Genomic DNA, 18214 nt, shown 5'->3' with positions numbered 1-18214 from the left:
AACACAGCTCACCCCTGAGCTCTGTCGGATAGTGTTGTTCCCATTCTCATCCGTGACAGGGTCCTTGTCTTCCCGATTGTCTGTGTTCTGCTAGGACAGTTTATGAGGAATAACATCACTGTACACATGCTCTGTCTCTCTGTGTAAACTGTGTTAAATCTCCCTGGCATTTGACAGTTTCTCAACAATCCACCACTCTAACAATCTCTAACAATCTCACTCAACAATCTAAATATTAATACTGAAATCATCTGAATGAAGAAACAAATATCTGATTCAAATTTCTTTTTTTTTTAAAAAATGTTCTATCAAACATGCAGACAAACCAGATACAGTGTGAGTGGGATTTCTAATTTCCACTGTGTTGTTGAGATTATCTTTGAAGTTTAGTGGACTTTATTTGTAGTGGGTCTATTCAAAGGTCTTTAGGGATTAGAGCCAATACTTTTGATTCTTGGGATTACACTTGAGGTACCATTTTCTAATCTAGACTAAAATTTCTATAAAATGACATTTGAGGACAGATTAGAGATAGAGAAATCATATTATAGAATGCTCATCAAAACTAAAATAATCTGGACATATTTATAAGAGTATAGGATTATAAGAGTGTTGAGGAAAAACTGGACTCCAGATTTTACCCTTCATCAGATTACTCCATAATCTATCTAGATCAGGAATCATGTGAAGATCACAAACATACAAAATGACACATCAGCAGTAGCAGAAAGACAATCTCCAGTGATCAGCAATAACTGTCCTGAAAATTGAAGATCATATTACATATATTACAGCATTTAGAGTGAAAAAGTACAAATTAGAGATTAAAGTTGCAGGCTGAGCAAAGATGCAGAGAGAGATAGAGAGAGAGAGAGAGAGAGAGAGAGAGAGAGAGAGAGAGAGAGTCTTCCCAGAAAACAAGAAAAAGGAATTAAGAATCTGGCATGCAATAAGGTGAGCAGATTCAAAAAGACTGAACTCTCGTCTGCTGGCTGGGTTTGGCTCCCTACCAACAGATTCACTGCAGGCCTAGCTCTAAAGAGCACTGATTAGGTCCCCATTCCACTCAAATAAAGTCTCCCCAAAGTCACTCAACAGATATAGTTCTCTTTGGAAATACCAGGTCGAGTCGGTTTCTGGCTACAAGAGCTTGAATATAACCAGGAACGTGCTTCTTACTGGTTTGGCCCTTACAATACAGTAATAAGACAGAATGGAACAGAGAAATATTGTGAAGGTCAAACCATGCTGGAAAGATGTTTCAAAGCAAGTTCCATTGATTAAAGATTGTTTTATTGATTTCAGGTATTATCTTGTTTTGAATGGTTAACTCGTAAAAAAAAAAGGAATTCCATTAATACAATTATTTAAAGAAACACACGACACCACTTCATTGTATTAGAATATCAGAGATCTTGTTAGTTTATTGATTGGATAAATGAGGACAAACAAGCCAATCAAATTTCAGGAATCAAACAACTACCATCTTTAATTCATACAGGTGCGGTGGTCTAAAACTCGAATTTCAAACAATCTTTACTATTCCACACTCAGTCAATAAAACACTACAGGCCATGAGTTCAGCAGGAAATAAAGGAAGAGAGGGGGAAAAAACAGAGTTTAAATGAAAACAGTGAAGACACTCAGCAGAACAGGTTTCCATCCATCGCAAGCGTGTACAGTACAGTAAGTAAGCAGAGCTTGGTAAGAGGCGTTCTGGCATTGTATAGGACAGCCACCGGGGGGAGGCGGGGAGGTCAAGCGGTCGGCAGGAGCAGGCAGTTAGAAGGACGACTAAAAGACGCCATATCCGTTACCTTCTTATCTTTGAGGGGCAGTAAGGCCCCGGCTCTTATTTCTCTGACCTGTGGCTCTACCAAACCTTTGAGCCCTACATCCTTAATCGAGCACTTCTGGAACACCTGAGGGTGGGGGGGAAGGGGGGGGGGGGGGGAGGGGGATGGAGGTAAGAATTCATGAGGAAAGTGGGGGTTAAAAATCTGGCCTGGATAAGCACAGGCTGTGTTTTAAAGTCGTACCCCTGTGCAAAAAAAAAAAAAAAAGGGAGCTGGGTCCAAGACTATGACTGCCTCCAGGGCGGGGCCACTGCTCTGTGACTCTGACAGGGCGGGGCCACTGCCCTGTGACTGCCTCCAGGGCGGGGCCACTGCTCTGTGACTCTGACAGGGCGGGGCCACTGCTCTGTGACTGCCTCCAGGGCGGGGCCACTGCTCTGTGACTCTGACAGGGCGGGGCCACTGCTCTGTGACTCTGACAGGGCGGGGCCACTGCTCTGTGACTGCCCCCAGGGCGGGGCCACTGCTCTGTGACTCTGACAGGGCAGTGTCACGTGGGTGCCTCAGGGAATTATACATTCACTAGGACCAGACATTTCAAACCAGCGGTAGAGGTATTTTGATTTCCCAGTAATTACCACAAGAAATATTTTAAAGGATTTAAAGACTTTATCCTGACCTTTGGAGTTTTTTTTTTTTAATCTGCAAATGAACACCAAAGTTTAGTATTTACTAAGCAGTAATGACATTCTTACTCAGTAATCCCTTAATAGCTAGTCTCTGTATTGTTCCCGAGTTCATTTTTTGTAAATGAACTCAAATAGTCTGTCATTCTAATACTGTAACAAGTTTCGAAAGAAGATACTTCTTCCTCTAATATGTGTTTTGCAATGGAAAGTTACAATATCAAAATTGTCTGTGGTCAGTGGCACACGAGGGCGGCTTCTGAAACTGTGAATGCTTGCCCACTGGTTTCTAATGGAGATATGGTAACATTCTCCATTAGACAGTAAAAGTCTGACGCTCTGCCGCAAAAAAAAAAAAAGGAAACCCAACAAACACAAAAGAGAAGTGATAAAGCACGAGCAGACACCCACATATACACAGCAGCCCGCTCCCAAAAATCACCTAACACACCACAGCCTGATTCAGTCTGTGTGTACGTGTGTGTGTGTGTGTGTGTGTGTGTGTGTCTGTGTGTATTGTGCATATAAGTGTATACTCATATACATGCGTAACCAGTGTGTGTGTGTGTGTGTGTATGTGTGTGTGTGTGTGTGTTGTGCATATAAGTGTATACACACATACATGTGTAACCAGCGTGTTTGTGTGTGTGTGTGCGTATGTGTGTATTGTGCATATAAGTGTATACACATATACATGTGTAACCTGTGTGTGTGTGTGTGTGTGTGTGCGCGTGTGTGTGCGTGCGTGCGTGTGTGTGTTTGTAAATTACCTGAAGCTCGGCCATAATCTTGTCTCCTTCATCCTCATCCTCAGTAATGGCAGAGGCTGCGATGGGGGGAGGGGTGCAGGGTTTGGTTTTCACCTCAGGGGGAGTCTTCTGCTTTGCCTGGGCAGACACAGAGAGCTCCTCCTCTCCCTCCTAAAGAAAAAGACATGTGATCACCATTCAGGAACTGGCTATGACATATTCCCTGCGCACACCACAAACTACCGCCAACTTTAAGCATTATTGATACAGTAAACAGGTCACTCATGTCTCTGTTACTCATTCATGTGTGACAGTCACTATAAACAGATGTTTCCGTAAAGTCGGAAATTAGGTGAGTGTAAACAAGGATGCATGTATAGTGACAATAACAATAGAACAAAGGACACACATGTCTAAAGTTAACAGTGACGCACTAGACTTTCACTGTGTAAAAACAGGAAGAGCATTCACTGTGGCATGTGTAAGGCTTCACACAAATAGAGCATACACACACACACACACACACACACACACACACACACACACACACACACAGAGCAAACTTCCCATTGATATTCACTTCACTGTCACCTCAAAACAATGAACATAACCGTAATCTTATCTATAACCCCTTCCCAGCTGTCAGAGAAAAAAGCATTTGGACACTTTTCATTTAACAATAATAACACTAACTTTTTTAGTTCGCACCATGATGCAGCAACCTAAACCACACACCCACACACACACACACATCCACACAGACACAGACACACACGATCGCACGCGTGCACACACACACACACACACACACACACACACACACATACACGCACACACACACACATACACGAACACATGCACACACACGCATACACACACACACCTGTGCAGACAAAGACTCCTTTCTGCTGGTGTAGATGACTTCTCCTGTGCGGGTGGTGGTCATGCCAGGGGCAGAGGTGTAGTTTCGCCGGGGTGGCGGGGGCGGGGGGGACTTGCTGGCTTTCTCTGAGGCCTGGTTCAGTTTGGTGACTTTGTCTTGGCCGCTGGACTTGGCCGGTCTCTCCAGGCTGGCCTTAGCGGTCAGGCTGGCTTTGGGGGACCTCTCCGGGGTGGGTTTGGACGCTTTTTCCGACACAGGTTTCGGGGGCTTCTCAGGACCCGTTTTAACAGGTCTCTCGCTGTTCGCCTCAGACGGCTTCTCCTCTGTCATGACAACACACAACAAAAACTCAGTTTAAAAAAAAAAAAAAAACACTTCACACCGTTTTTCCTGCGGCATCACAACTCACAACACACTTCGTATTCTCGCAGCTTGTAATCATCAGGAGGACAAAACATTTTTTTTTTTTTTTAAATTCTGTTAGTATGGTTCTTTCAGACAGGATGTTTTTTCCACTCAGTGAGTTTATCAGAGTTTACCAAAGTCATGCGCTAATGTATCTTTTAAAACTTCAGAATGTAAATAACAAAACCATTGGTAAATACGAGTCAACATAACAGATGAATCATGTTGACAACGTAATTACAACGGCGCAATTGTCAAAATGGGCTCGTGTGTCATCGAGGGTTGAGTTCGCCCGTAAAGTTTACGACAGAAACTAAATAAGAGGACGGAGCACAGGAGACAAAGTGTGTTTACATGAAATGAAAGCGAATGCAAAATAAACAACTGTAAACAAGACACCACTGAAAATTTAATTGCTGGAAAAAGCCAGAGGCTGAGAAGAAATGTTTGCTCTTTGATTCAAAGCAGAGCAGATCTGGTAGACTGCTGACGATGTCACGAACCCTCACCCTGTGGCGGTGCTGCTGCAGGCTCCGTTTTCTCAATGAAGACCTCATCTGAACCAGCAGGGGGAGCGGGGAAGCTCTGTGCCTCACTGGGCACCTCCAGGCTGGGTATTCCTCTCAGCATGTTGGCCTCTGCTTCCTGGAGCATCCGCTCAAACTCTCGACTGTCATAGTGTCCCATGTTCTGCCTCTTCTCTTCCCACTCTCTCTCTGCAGCCTGGAGAGAGAAAAGAAAACAGGAAGACAGAGAAAGAGAGAGAGAGAGAGAGAGACAGAGAGACAGAGAGAGAGAGAGAGACAGAGAGAGAGAGAGAGAGAGAGAGAGAGACAGAGAGAGAGACAGAGAGAGAGACAGAGAGAGAGAGACAGAGAGAGAGAGAGAGAGAGACAGAGAGAGAGAGAGAGAGAGAGAGAGAGAGAGTGGGGGGGGTGGACAGGTAAAAGGTAAAAGAAAGAGTAGCAGTGAGGATGTTGTGAAGAAAACAGACATAAAAGTTTGGACTCAAGTACAGATCTTCAAAAACCCTGAAATGGCCCAATCCCTTCGTCTGGTAATTTACTGAACTACAATTCCCATGATGCCTACCTCTATAGACATAGCTCTGTTTTTGCTCTTGCTGTGGCTGGTATGGATTTCCTCAATGAACAGGTTCTGTGCGGCGCTGACTGCCGCGCTGCCATGGATACTGTTGCTGGGGACTCCATTACTGGTGTTGGAGGCTGGTGGAGTTTGCTCTGGGGGTGCTGCAGTGGTTTTCTTCAGTTGAGAGGGACTGCCACTCTGCGTGACAGGTGAAGGGGGCGATATTCTACCCTGGGTGGCATTTGTGGTGGGTGCTACCGAATGCTGAGATTTCTGCATCGGCACAGGAGAGCTCTGAGCATGGTGGATAACCACAGGGCTAGAGTTCATGACCTCCGACCTTACGGACGAGCCCTGAGGCTCTGGTAAGGGTGTGGTCGAGGGAGAGTCACGGACTTCCACGGGCTGGCTCGACTCCGCCTCCTCAGTTGCAGTCAGGGTTGTCATGGTAACCGGTTCCGAGGGTTTTAGCAAGCCTTCCGTGGCACACCTTGAGAAATAAGGCCAAGCGAGATCACACTGCTGACATAACACACTTAACACAACTACGTGTTACTACAGACCATATGTACTACATCTTAATTTGTTCCAACTCAGATCAGGAGAACTCTTCTGGTTATACAGTTGGGATGCTTTGCTGGTGGTGATGGTTTGCGGTTTGTAACAGTAGTGAGATGCCAGCCAGCCTTCAGGCTAATTTATGTGTCAGGATTAATGTGTCGGGAGATAGGTTTTGAACGACAGTTGATACGTTGCCATCGTTCAGTATTTATAGTCTGACGACAGCGTGTATCGTCTTTAATCAAAACAAGGCAGAGGAGCTGGCATTGTCTCCCTGGCAATTAACGGCTTTCTCTGCAGTCAGCCAATCAAACGTCAGTAACTTATATGGATTTCACTAGGTACATAACACTCAAGGTAACTCTCAAAAAAGTGTCACTTTGACATGAAAAATGTCAAATTAATGTTGTTTTTTTTTAAATTGTGCGACATGAAGTACAATTTGCCATTCATTCTATGCTTAACAAATATGATGTTTAAAAAACGTCATAAACACAGTATATTCACTCTTACAGAAACCTACCCTTACGCCAGACCAATCAACATCACAGCAGTCCCTCATTAACATCTCCTGTGACACACATCCATTTGATCTAAATTCGCAATGATTATTTGAAATGTGATTGTTACCAAACAGTTAAGTTCTTTCAAGTGTCATGACAGTGGGGGAGAAATAAGAGATGACGGTTTTCGGAGAAAATCCAGTAAGAGAGAGCGAGGTAAACAGGAGACTGCTTGAGTCTAATCAGGACTGATGTTTAGGGAGAGTATGAATGAGGGCACAGAGCTGGATTCCAGCCAATCATATTACATTATGCAAATGAGCTGGAGAAGTTCGGACTCAATTTCAGTCATTTAGCGCAGACGTGCTACAGAGGCCTGGGTGGAATGGGGAATGAACAAATTACTTGTTCCTGTTTTGTGTCACATTGTGTCAGAATTATATTTCAGAGTTACCGTTTAGCATCTGACACCAGGATAATGGGCTTTCTGCTACTTTGCCGGCATTCAGTCGAGTATTACGGCGCCGATCAAATCTGAGTCAGAGCGCTGGAAATGTGTTTTAAACACGCTGATAATATAGATGCTGTTCTGTCCTCAATAGAAATGGCAACTGGACAAGTCTGTCTGGTCCTTTCTATAAGACTCTTATGCTTCTTCTTTTCTTCACCCCGTTGTGTCTCTCTCTCTTTCTGTGTCTGTCTCTATCTGTCTGTCTGTCTGTCTGTCTGTCTGTACCTGCGCAGGTGGCTGAGAGTCTCAGTCAGGGTTTTGACTCTCTTCAGCATGCTGTCCAGTTTATGTGGCTCCTCCTTCAGGAACTTCACTGCTTCCACCTCCACCCTCAGCACCGCCCGCATACGGGTCTGCAGAGCAGGGAACTCTCCTGAAAGACGGAGAGAGAGAGAGAGAGAGAGAGAGAGAGAGAGAGAGACAGAGAGAGAGACAGAGAGAGAGAGAGAGAGAGGGAGAGAGAGAGAGAGAGAGAGAGAGAGTGAGAGAGAGAGAGAGAGAGAGAGGGAGAGAGAGAGATGAGTGAGAGAAATGAATAGCGATGTTACAGACTTTACTCTCTGATGTGTGAGACTGTGATGAGTGAGCGGCGTTACCTTTGAGTCCGGCCAGGCTTTCTCCAACCTTCCTCAGGCCCACTGCGCCGTCTTCCACTTCTCTCAAAGTCACTGCTCGCTGGGTCGAACCCGAGTCCCTCTTCAGACCCTCCACGTACTGCTCCAGGTCCCTGATCAAACACAAAAGACAACCCGACTGTTCAAAATACTGATCTCAGAACAGAAATTATTCTCAAACGGATATCTCGTGGACAGTCAACAGAACGGAATCAACTACTGATTCTATTTGCTTTACATCATCTGGGGAGCTTCAGTATTACTGTCCAAAATGATAATTAAGAAAAATAATGTTATTTTTGAAACACTGACACAGAAGAAGAAACAGAGTGAAACAGAAAACAGATGATGATCAAATGGACGAAGCCTAGAGAAAAATGGGGAGCCAATCAAAATAAAACACATGTTGTAATACTTTTGACCAGCAGTTTGCAGTACAAGCAAACATTTCACGTCACCGTTTGGAGCGAACACTCCAGCAGCTGGCTTAGACCTCTTGAGTGACAGCGGGTTGATGAAAATAGACTGCAGGCATTGATTGGCCGATATGAAAATATTTCATTACCGACAATGAAAAGGCATTACTCTCATAGCCCATGATTTTAAAAGACAAACAGCAGTAGTGGGAGCCCAAGGTCAAACCTCATAGACCCATAGAGATGAAATGGAAATCACTAGGAAGAACAGTTAAGATCTCTTCATCTCTGTCAGCCTGTAGATCTGATCGGACAGGACTGAACCGGGGTTTTCTCCTGTAGCCTCTGCTTCATATGTGTGTAAAACATGCTTATTTGAGGATATGACTCAGCCAGTTGGCAATCAGTTGGAGGTAATAGTTCTGGGTTCAGAGAGCAGATAAACTGTCTCGTGGTGGAATGCCCTCTCTTGTAGACAGAAAACGCTCCTTCCACCTCAGAGAATAGATATCAAAAGCAAGAGAGGGAGATGAAAAGGAGGTTAATGGAGTCATCTTTTTTTCTGAAGGCCAGAAACTAACGCACACACACACACACACCACTTTAACTGACCTATAAATATGACAAGGTGCTCTTATGAACATGAGAGACTATGTAAGCAGATACAGAAAGAGGAATATTAACAGGAACAGATGCAGCAATTCAACAGCCATAGAAACGGAGAGAAGCAGTGTAAATCGAAGTGGCGGTCAGATTTTACGGAGAATTTTAAACCTCTGAGCATCTGAAGTGTTTGAATGACTCGAACACTGCTGTTCGGTGCCTTTCTTTCCGACATCTCGGTTTGCTTACGGGATAAACGGCTGTTTTGATGAAGACTCTTAAAAGACATTCATGTGACGTCTGTTTGATACCGTGTCGAAACACTCAGTCCTGTTAAACATGCAGAAACTTCAGCGCAAAAAAGATAGAGAGTAAAGGAGATGTACTGGCAAAGAGCCAAGTCCATCAGCCATTTCACACATATTCATTTGACAGAAGTCTGGTCAACACTTACACTTTTAACATCTGCTGCCCTGAGCACGTCAGTACGCACAACACCGCTGAACGGGTCGACGGTCCAGCGAAAATACTGACGTACCCACATCACACCCAACAAACAATCCGCCTGCAAGCTTTTTCTGCCAAAGCTTCTTCGGTTGTCATGGTTACCATAGTACGCCGCTCAGCTTATCTTTTGGGCATAATTCAATAAACGGCCTTTTTTTAAAAGGGCTCTATTTTTTAGGAGTCTCCCCCTAAAGTCCAGTTAACCTCTAACCTCTCCCTCAGGTCCTGGGGGGAAAAGCAGGAGAGGGTTTTTTTTTTTTTTGGCACTACATCCTCACCGTGCCGAAGTCCATGTCTGCTCATTAGAGATGCTGTTGGGAGACAGTGCTAGTGTTTGCTGACTCAGAGCTGGCAGGAGGCCAAAACCAACAGTATGTTAATTCTGAGTCCTCACGCCGGAGCTAATGTCCCCCTTCGCTTCGCCAAGTTTGCCGTGTTTATCTGGGTACATGTTTACGGCTGCACGCCAGCCTCACGAGGTAAACAGTCAAATTACAGAGAGATTCTATCACAGCGTCTGATTGGCTGGGAGGAGTGGGTGACGGTAATTAAAGTGTTTGCAGTAAGTCAGTTGTTGTTGTTGTTGTTGTTGTTGTTGTTCTATGTTTCTAAGAGATGGTTTGGATTCAGATAACAGTACTGTTTAGTGCAGAAGTTCAGACTGCAGAGCAAGTGGGCAGGCACTGGTCCTTGTACTAAGTGGTTCAGATGTCGACCAGTGAGGACCACTGAGTGTTTGATAAAACTGACTTTGCGGGGACAAAACAACTTATTTGCTCAGTTGGTAAATGTTCTTTTTTTGCTTCATTTAAAAAGGTATTACCGTTATTTTTAAAAACTGTGTAAATATACTTCTGTGGTTAGAGTTAGGATAGAGGTGGTAGTTCAAACGGTATGTGTATGTGTATGTGTGCGTGCGTGCATGTGTGTGTGTGTGTGTGTGTGTGCGTGCGCGTGTGTATGTGTGTGTGTCTTACCCCAGCTCTGTGAGGACCTTCTCCTCCATGCTGAGGTACTTGTGTCTGTCCTCATCCACCAGTGACCTCTGTCTGTGAGCAGGATCCTCCTGTGTCCTCAGGATCTCTCCGAGCTTCACACTGATCTCCTGTTCCACCCGCTTTAACTGAGCCCGTACACACTCCTGATTCTGGATCTGTAACACACACACACACACACACACACAAACATACATACACACACAAACATACAAACACGAACACACACACACACACACACAAACATACAAACACACGCATACACACATACGCGCACACAGATATAGACTACTGTTATACATGGACATTATCAGAGAATTTGCAGGAGGAACTGTTACACTGGCCTAGAGTGTTTGTGTGTTCTACTCTAAACTAAGCCCTGATAAGCCCTGAGTGTTGACATTTCAGTGACAGGCCCATGTTTGAATTGCAAATAACAGACTTCCAGGCAGATGGGAGTGCAAACTGAGAGAGTGAAAAAGAACTCATCTCAAAATCAGTTTAAAGGAAGATGAGCTTGAACTCCCCACACTGTAGTGGATTATAACTGAAGAGAGAGAGACATAGACAGAGACAGAGAGAGAACGGGAGAGAGACAGAGAGCAATATCACCTGTATTAACTGCAATCACAGAATACAGAATCGTATAATATCAAGCGTTTTTACCTGTAGCTGTCTCATCTGTTGTAATTGGAGGCGGAGCTCCGAGACGTTCTGCTTAAGATGGGCGAAGTTCACCTGTGTGGGGGCGGGGCCAACAGGCGGAGTAGGGGCGGGGCTAGACTCAGGTGGGAGCGTAGCGCTTTTAGGCATGAGCACGGGTGAACCCCCTTAAAAACAAAAACAAACCAAAGACAAGCTCAGAGCAGGTACTTAAAACAAAACAAAACAAAAGATTTTAGGCGGGGCACGAGATCAGAGACGGCCACTTTATTTTGAGCACAAAGCTGTGTATTCCTGGTCCTCTCTCCAGGGGGTGCGGTATGCGACTGAACATTAAGTCCAGAGTGCTCTGCGCTGTTATCTTTGGAGGGAAAGTCAGAGAGATAATACTGTGATATATATTCTGCCTAAGTTTGGCTTTGGAGGACTTTTCACTGTCTCTGAAAATGAATAGGATTTCTCCAGTGTGGTTTGTGAGGAGTGCTCAGAAAGAAAGAAAGAAAGAAAGAAAGAAAGAAAGAAAGAAAGGAAGAAAGAAAATTCTTAGAACCACAGAACTCTGTGTTCCTTCAGAAGATTACATTTCTGTTATTGTACCCATATCTCTCCACACACTTAGGTCAAACTTCAATCTCAAAGCCAGACATGGAAAATATTGTCCCGCTTAAAATAATGCAAAGGTTTTGCTTTGTGAAGCTGTGCTGTATCTTTGTGTTTGAGGGCAGGTGTGGAGGCACTGCATGTGTGTGTGTGTGTGTGTGTGTGTGTGTGTTTGTGCGTACAGCGAAAACATACAACGTAGCACAATAACACATTTTTCAGTGGCATTTATGCGGGAGGGGACTTGATTGCGTACACAGCTTTGTCTGACGGAACTACAGAAAAGAAAAGAAAAGAAAAGAAAAGAAAAGAAAAGAAAAGACCAATGGTTCTCACCTGCGCTGGATGTGCTGTGAACAGGAGAGCCTGACTTCACTGATCTGTCACTAAAACCATGAAAAAGAATTTAGTCCTAAAAGACCATGTGTGTGCGTGAGCACACTAAGGCGTGCCCACACACACACACACACACACACACACACACACACACACACACATGCTCACACAAACACTCACACCCACACCCACACCCTCACACTCACACTCTCACACCCACGCGCACACACACACACACACACACACACACACCCACACAAAACACTTACTCACTCATAACGTAAGCCATTTAACACTCATTAGTCTGGTTTATATTAGTGCAGGCAGAAACATTCATCCAGGAGGCCAGGCAAGATGACAGTCAGTCAGTTAGACATGACAGAAAGGTTACACGATAGGTCAGGATGCGTCTTCCATTCACGCTACTGGTCAGTTTACGGTACGGACCGCCCCCGGACCATCAGCTCCTCTCTGTATTTTTGTCTATCTATCTCTCTGTATTACTCTTTCTCTCTAACCATTTTCAAACCAGCCTCCCTGATAGTGAGTCATTCTCTGAAAGGGATCTTACTGTGAGAGAAATGGGATATGTCAGCCACTTAATTCACCTCTCAACTACATTACCCAGAGCGCTTTGCTGCCCTGCCTTGCTTACCTGGAGGAATCCTTGGTGCCATTAGTGGTTTGCCCCTTTAAAAGAGCAGTCTGAACAAGGCCAGTCAAACTGGCTATCTGCTCTTCCATAGCCTTCATCCGCTCTCTGCAGAGAGAGAGCAGAGACAGCATGCTTACTGTGTGTGTGTGTGTGTGTGTATGTGTCTGTGTGAGTGTGCATGTGTGTGTCTGTGTGTGTGTTTTCGTGTATGTGTGTGTGTGTGTGTGTCTGTGTGAGTGTGTTTGTGTATGTGTGTGTGTATGTGTGTGTGTGTTTGTGTATGTGTGTGTGTTTGTGTGTCTGTGTGTGTGTCCGTGTGAGCATGTGTGTGTATGTGTGTGTGTCTGTGTGAGTGTGTTTGTGTATGTGTGTGTGTGTGTGTGTGTCTCTGTGTGTGCATGTGTGCGTATGTGTGTATGTCTCTGTGTGAGTGTGTTTGGGTGTGTGTGTGTGTGTGTCTGTGTGAGTGTGTTTGTGTGTGTGTGTGTGTGTGTGTGTCTGTGTGTCTGTGTGAATGTGTGTCTGCGTGAGTGTGTTTGTGTGTATGTGTGTGTGTGTCTGCGTATGAGAAACTATGCGTGTGTCAGCTGAATAAAATCAGGTAGGAAATGCCCTGTGTCTGTTGGCCAGGTTTACAGAAGTGAGCTTGCTTATCTACTGATTACAGTTCTAATTGAAAAATGTGCAGCGCCCTAGCCTTTTCTTTCCCCCTGTTCTTTTTTTCCTTTTGTAATATAATGCCGGGTTTATCTCTCAGGCAGAATGGATTGCTCCATTATACTACAAATGAAGGTATGACGGTTAAAGCAATTCAACAGACCAGCATCTCTGCATAGTTCTAATAGCTAACCAGTCAAACCCAGGGCAAACCAATTTCTCTTCACGTCTTTACGACAGACAAAGCAAATTACACCTACAGTGACAAAAGGCAATGACTGAGTCAATGAAGTCTTTCTAAGTTTCCACATACAGCAACAACAATTAGAGGGTATTAATATTACAATGCCGTCAGTCAGTAATACTTCAACTACAGAATAGCTCCAAATGTCTTCCGGAACTTTCCCACAGTTAAGACGTCTTCTTTGTTTTGCGGCGGTATGAGGACCTCTTACAGTTAGAGTTCGGATGTGACGGCCTCGGATAACCCCGCTCGCTGATTGCGTTTAACGAAGCCAAACCCACTAGAATTCCCCTTTTCCCCACTGGTCACCAGACGGGATTAGGAGATTGAGTTTGTCCTAAACTTTTGGTCGAAATCTTGCCTTATTTGGAGCCAGCGCCAGCTGCGTTTCAACCCCTCCTGAGTACACCACTCCATCTAAAGGATGTTCTTGGTTTTTTGGGCTTACAGACGAAAGCTCCTCTGCTCCTCGGCCGTCCTGGTAATAATCATCACGTTAGGAGGTCTGACGTCTCCGTTTATTGACTGAACCTGCCTGACTGGCAATGCCAGAAGGGTAAACAGAGTTCCGGAGGGCACGGACAGGCATGCTGGATTATGGGAACGCGAGGCAGAGCTATTAAAGAGTCGTTCATTACGGTGCCGCTAAGGGCCACAGCATTGGCTAATCAGACATATCTTTACAGATCTACAGCGCACAAACAATTATACACCTGACTACAGTTACCTGTAGAATAGCCGACAGCTCTGCTCAGGTATCAGAGAATCTTTCAGGTTAGATTTTCCCCACAACACAGCCAAGACGTGGATGTGTGTGTGTGTGGGTGCGTTCCCTGGATGCACTGTTAGAAATGTTTGTGCGTGCGTATATGACACGATGCAGTGTGTGAATGTTTGAGTGTTTATGTTATGGTTACAGATGCATATTTTAGTTATTTAGAGTAAGTCACAAGATGCAGGGTTAGAGATGTGTGTAAGTATGAATGTGTGTTTGTGTGTGTGTGTGTGTGTGTGCGCGTGTGTGTGTGTGCATGTGGGTGTTTTATGGATATGAAGTTAGTATTCATCCCCATGCTTTTGAATCCCACTTTCTCCCCAGTGGTCCACTTACTGAGTCTGCGGGTCACTGGGTGCGCGACCTTGGAGGTCAGGGGTCACCGACGGTGCCAGCGGACCCCTACCCTTTACCACAGTTTCCATGGAGACGGGAGCCTCCTTCCTGAAGGACTGCCGAATGGGCGAAGATCTCTCCAGAACCAACGGGCCTTGTGGTTGGCCAGTGTGGATGTCAATCATCCTCATGTCGCCCATCCGATGTGGAGACGGAGGCGGAGTTTTGGAACCCAGAGTCGGCAGCTGGCTGTTCCTGCTCTTCTGTCTGTACAGGGAGTGATGCTCAGCTGACTCCATGGGAACGCCGGGGTTTCCATAGGAACGGATGGAGGCACGATGGTAGGCGTGGTCTACAGCGTCCGGGGGCGGAGGGTGGTGCATCAGGTAGGGATCAGCGTAAATGCCCTCCACCCGGGGAGGCAAGGTCCCGCCCTTAGCGCACAAGTCCTCGTCCGGTTTGACGTCGCGGCGTTCCAGGATGGCGCTGGGGCAGGGGGAGGCGGAACGGGCAGGAGCTGACATGGTGTGAGTCACACGCTCACGCTGAATGGTGCCACCGCTGACCGGGGCTCCCGCGCCCGCTGGCCCTCCCCCCCCGGGCCTGGGGCCGAAGGGGATTCGGGAAGGCGAGGGGGGCATGGCGTGAGGTGTGGTGGGGGACATGGAGCCCTGTAGAACATGGGGAGGGGGCGGGCCCATGGGGGGCTGGCGCAACGGATGTGGGCCGTCCCGCCCGGGGTACATCATCTCTCTGTGCATCTGAAAGAGAAAGAGCGAGAGAGCGAGAGAGTGAGAGACGCATTGTAAACATCATACGAGCGTCCAAAAAAAGAAACAGAGTTTCTCTTTATTACTGGCGAATACTACTGTTTGTATTAACCCATGCACATAAGGATATGAAAGGTAAAATCTAAACAGAGTTCAGACAATTTAAAAATGATTTTAATCACATACAGGATCCTACAAAAATGAAATCGATATTCTCAGACTACGTTTTGTGAATTCACCTACGCTAACATGGTAGGCAAAATATTCAACTTCATTAACTGAGCACATAGGTGTGGCTGATCTCTCTCAGTCAGGAGGGAGAGATTTGTTTTGCCTTTTCATCCTGTTGCCATGGCAAAGATTCACCCAAACACACACCTCTGTGTCTTTTAACTTGCCTCAATCATTTATTCAGTCCCACATCAGACACCTTGATCTCAAGTCGAGATTCATAAACCAAGCTGATTTACCTTTAAATAGAGTTTCAGTATCAGGAATTCAAGCCAAGGTTGCAAAGAAATGTACACGCATGCACACACACACACGCGCACACACACGCACACATACACATGCACACACACACACACACACACACACACACACACATACACACGCACACAGTAAAAGAGATCAAATGTATGCTTTACCTCTAAAATAGGGCAAATTGTCAGGAAACAAGATTTTAAAAAGATGAGTCGTGTTTTTCTAAACCAGCTGCTTGCTTGTTTAAGTTCCAACAGTGTTTAAAGCTAAGCCTCTCACAGCCAGAGCTTCAACTTTTCAAATAGTAAACACATGTAAAAACACTCATACTCAGAGAGAGAAGGAGATAGGGAGAGGGAGAGAGAGAGAGAGAGAGAGAGAGAGAGAGAGAGAGAGAGAGAGAGAGAGGGAAGCTCAGTAAGGCTTTGTAAAAACAACCTGTGGGGATCAAATTTGGAATCTTTTTCTGTACATAGTAAAAATGTAGAACAGGTGAGTGTGGTTTGGAGTTTTAATCAGGCAAAATGCACAGGATACTGACCTTGACCTGACCACCCATGAAGGACCCCAAAGTGGCTACATGCCAGAGACTAATATGAATCAGGTGAAATACCTCTGAAAAAGCCTACTTCTGTGTGTGTGTGTGTGTGTGTGTGTGTGTGTGTGTGTGTATGTGTGTGTGTGTGTGTGAGTGTGAATGTGTGCGTCTGTGCACGCATGTGTGTGTGTGTGTGTGTGTGTGTGTGTATCTACATCTCTCTCACCCCACTGCAGCAATTGCAGCAATCAGTGAGAAACTTTTGAATGCATAAACAGAAATAATTACACTTCCTTCAACAAGTGAGTAAAACCCTCCAGCAGAGAGTTCTAGAATGCAGCAATGAATGTCTGAGAACAAAACAACTTTTCATTCTGTCAGCTGCTTCCTGTAGGATGTTAAAAGTATGCAGGTGAACAGGAATAACCGTGTCGTACGCTCACAGGATCACGGTGTGTAAAGGGGATATAGCCAGAGAACTGGTTTGCAGTTTCATCCATACAAACTTCACTCATCAGCTTGAGCTGACATCGCCTCTGCCCTCTTAACCTACGACAGGCGTGTCTCTCTATACCGTGCGGAACCTTTTATACGAGAGGTCAATTCAATCCGATTCTATTCAGTTCAGTTTGAATACAGTCTAGTCTTCCTTCATTTAAATCCATTGTTTCAAAAAAAAAAAAAAAAAAAAAAAAACTCCACAAAAGTTTTGACCGTGAATCAGCGAAAGGCAAGGTCAGATCCACGGTGTAAAACGCTGTGAAAACGGACTCACAGGAGCCAGCTCCTCCTCTGACCCGGGTCAAATTTCATATTTTAATGATTTTTGGGAGATGGGCCGTGCCGTCGCTTTGAATGAATACATATTGGCTTTATTTGCATGATTGGTCGGGACCACAGCTTCCTTAGAGCTCCGTTTCCCTTCTGTTTTATTTCACTTCGAGCAGAAAACCACGATAAAGCCTCTTTGAGGCATTCGCCTGGTGTTTGCGCAGTGTCGCTTTTACCGTCCCTCGGTCCCGTCGGTCACTTATCGACTTCAGCGGAAAGCGGCGCGAGGTATCGGAGCGGTAGGAGAACAAAGGAGCAGAAAGCGTTCCGTTCACACAACGTTTCACGGCCCGCCCCCGCCTGTCGCCAAACACTCCGAAAGATACTTCCGTCACCGTCCTGGGAAAATCTGAATGAAACGAGCGGAGAGATGCATTCCCATTCCCGACTCCAGCAGCATCCAGTTTCAGGGCTTCTGGACGACTCATCAGATCCAGATGTACATTCAGTGTTATCCGAAAGTGTGTAAAGACTAGGTCACTAGAGAAGAATTTTCACCTTCTAGCCTGGATTCAGTCTAGGTCTATGAAGTCACACACACACACACACTCACAGACAAACCACACTTTACTCTTATTCTTGGGGGTAAAAGGTTTAGTGTGACATGCAAAGCAAAAAATAAAAAAACCCCAAAAAAACAGTGACACCAAATCCACAGCTCACAGAAGACAGTGTTCTGGCCCCTGCGGGGTGTTCTCAGGAGACCTGCCCGTAGGCAGAAGATTTAACACCCTGAAGATAAGATAAATGACACAGTCAAACAAAAGAACAGATTCCTCTGTCATAGGGTTAGTCAGGCCAAGATATACAGACCCTTACTAAACAGCCCTGAGGGATGCACATATCTGACATACAGTCAGAATGACTGAAATGCATGAGAGACAGACAGAGAGAGAGAGAGAGAAAGAGAGAGACTCGGTGAGGCTTTGTAAAACAACCTATGGCGATAAAATTTGGAACCTTATTCTGTACACAGTAAAAATTTAGCACAGGCAGGCACAGCATGGA

General features: G+C 45.3%; 1 protein-coding gene across 1 annotated transcript in view; it reads right to left on the bottom strand.

Moving 5' to 3' along the window:
- kiaa1217 (KIAA1217 ortholog) overlaps nucleotides 1–18214 on the bottom strand; it is a 51242-nt gene that overhangs the window by 4539 nt on the left and 28489 nt on the right. The window contains exons 6-18 of the mRNA XM_030767269.1: nucleotides 14585–15345; nucleotides 12573–12677; nucleotides 11918–11967; nucleotides 10985–11148; nucleotides 10301–10476; nucleotides 7780–7910; nucleotides 7409–7556; nucleotides 5612–6098; nucleotides 5029–5242; nucleotides 4115–4437; nucleotides 3253–3402; nucleotides 1818–1922; nucleotides 13–87 (exon numbers count right to left, since the gene is read on the bottom strand). Coding sequence (XP_030623129.1) covers nucleotides 13–87; nucleotides 1818–1922; nucleotides 3253–3402; nucleotides 4115–4437; nucleotides 5029–5242; nucleotides 5612–6098; nucleotides 7409–7556; nucleotides 7780–7910; nucleotides 10301–10476; nucleotides 10985–11148; nucleotides 11918–11967; nucleotides 12573–12677; nucleotides 14585–15345 — 2889 coding nt within the window. The remainder of the gene's footprint in view (nucleotides 1–12; nucleotides 88–1817; nucleotides 1923–3252; nucleotides 3403–4114; nucleotides 4438–5028; nucleotides 5243–5611; nucleotides 6099–7408; nucleotides 7557–7779; nucleotides 7911–10300; nucleotides 10477–10984; nucleotides 11149–11917; nucleotides 11968–12572; nucleotides 12678–14584; nucleotides 15346–18214) is intronic.

The sequence above is a fragment of the Chanos chanos genome, chromosome 3 (genome assembly GCF_902362185.1).
Source record: "Chanos chanos chromosome 3, fChaCha1.1, whole genome shotgun sequence".
NCBI lineage: Eukaryota > Metazoa > Chordata > Actinopteri > Gonorynchiformes > Chanidae > Chanos > Chanos chanos.
The sequence above is the reverse complement of the archived record's forward strand: the minus strand, read 5'-3'. Positions and strand labels throughout refer to the sequence as shown.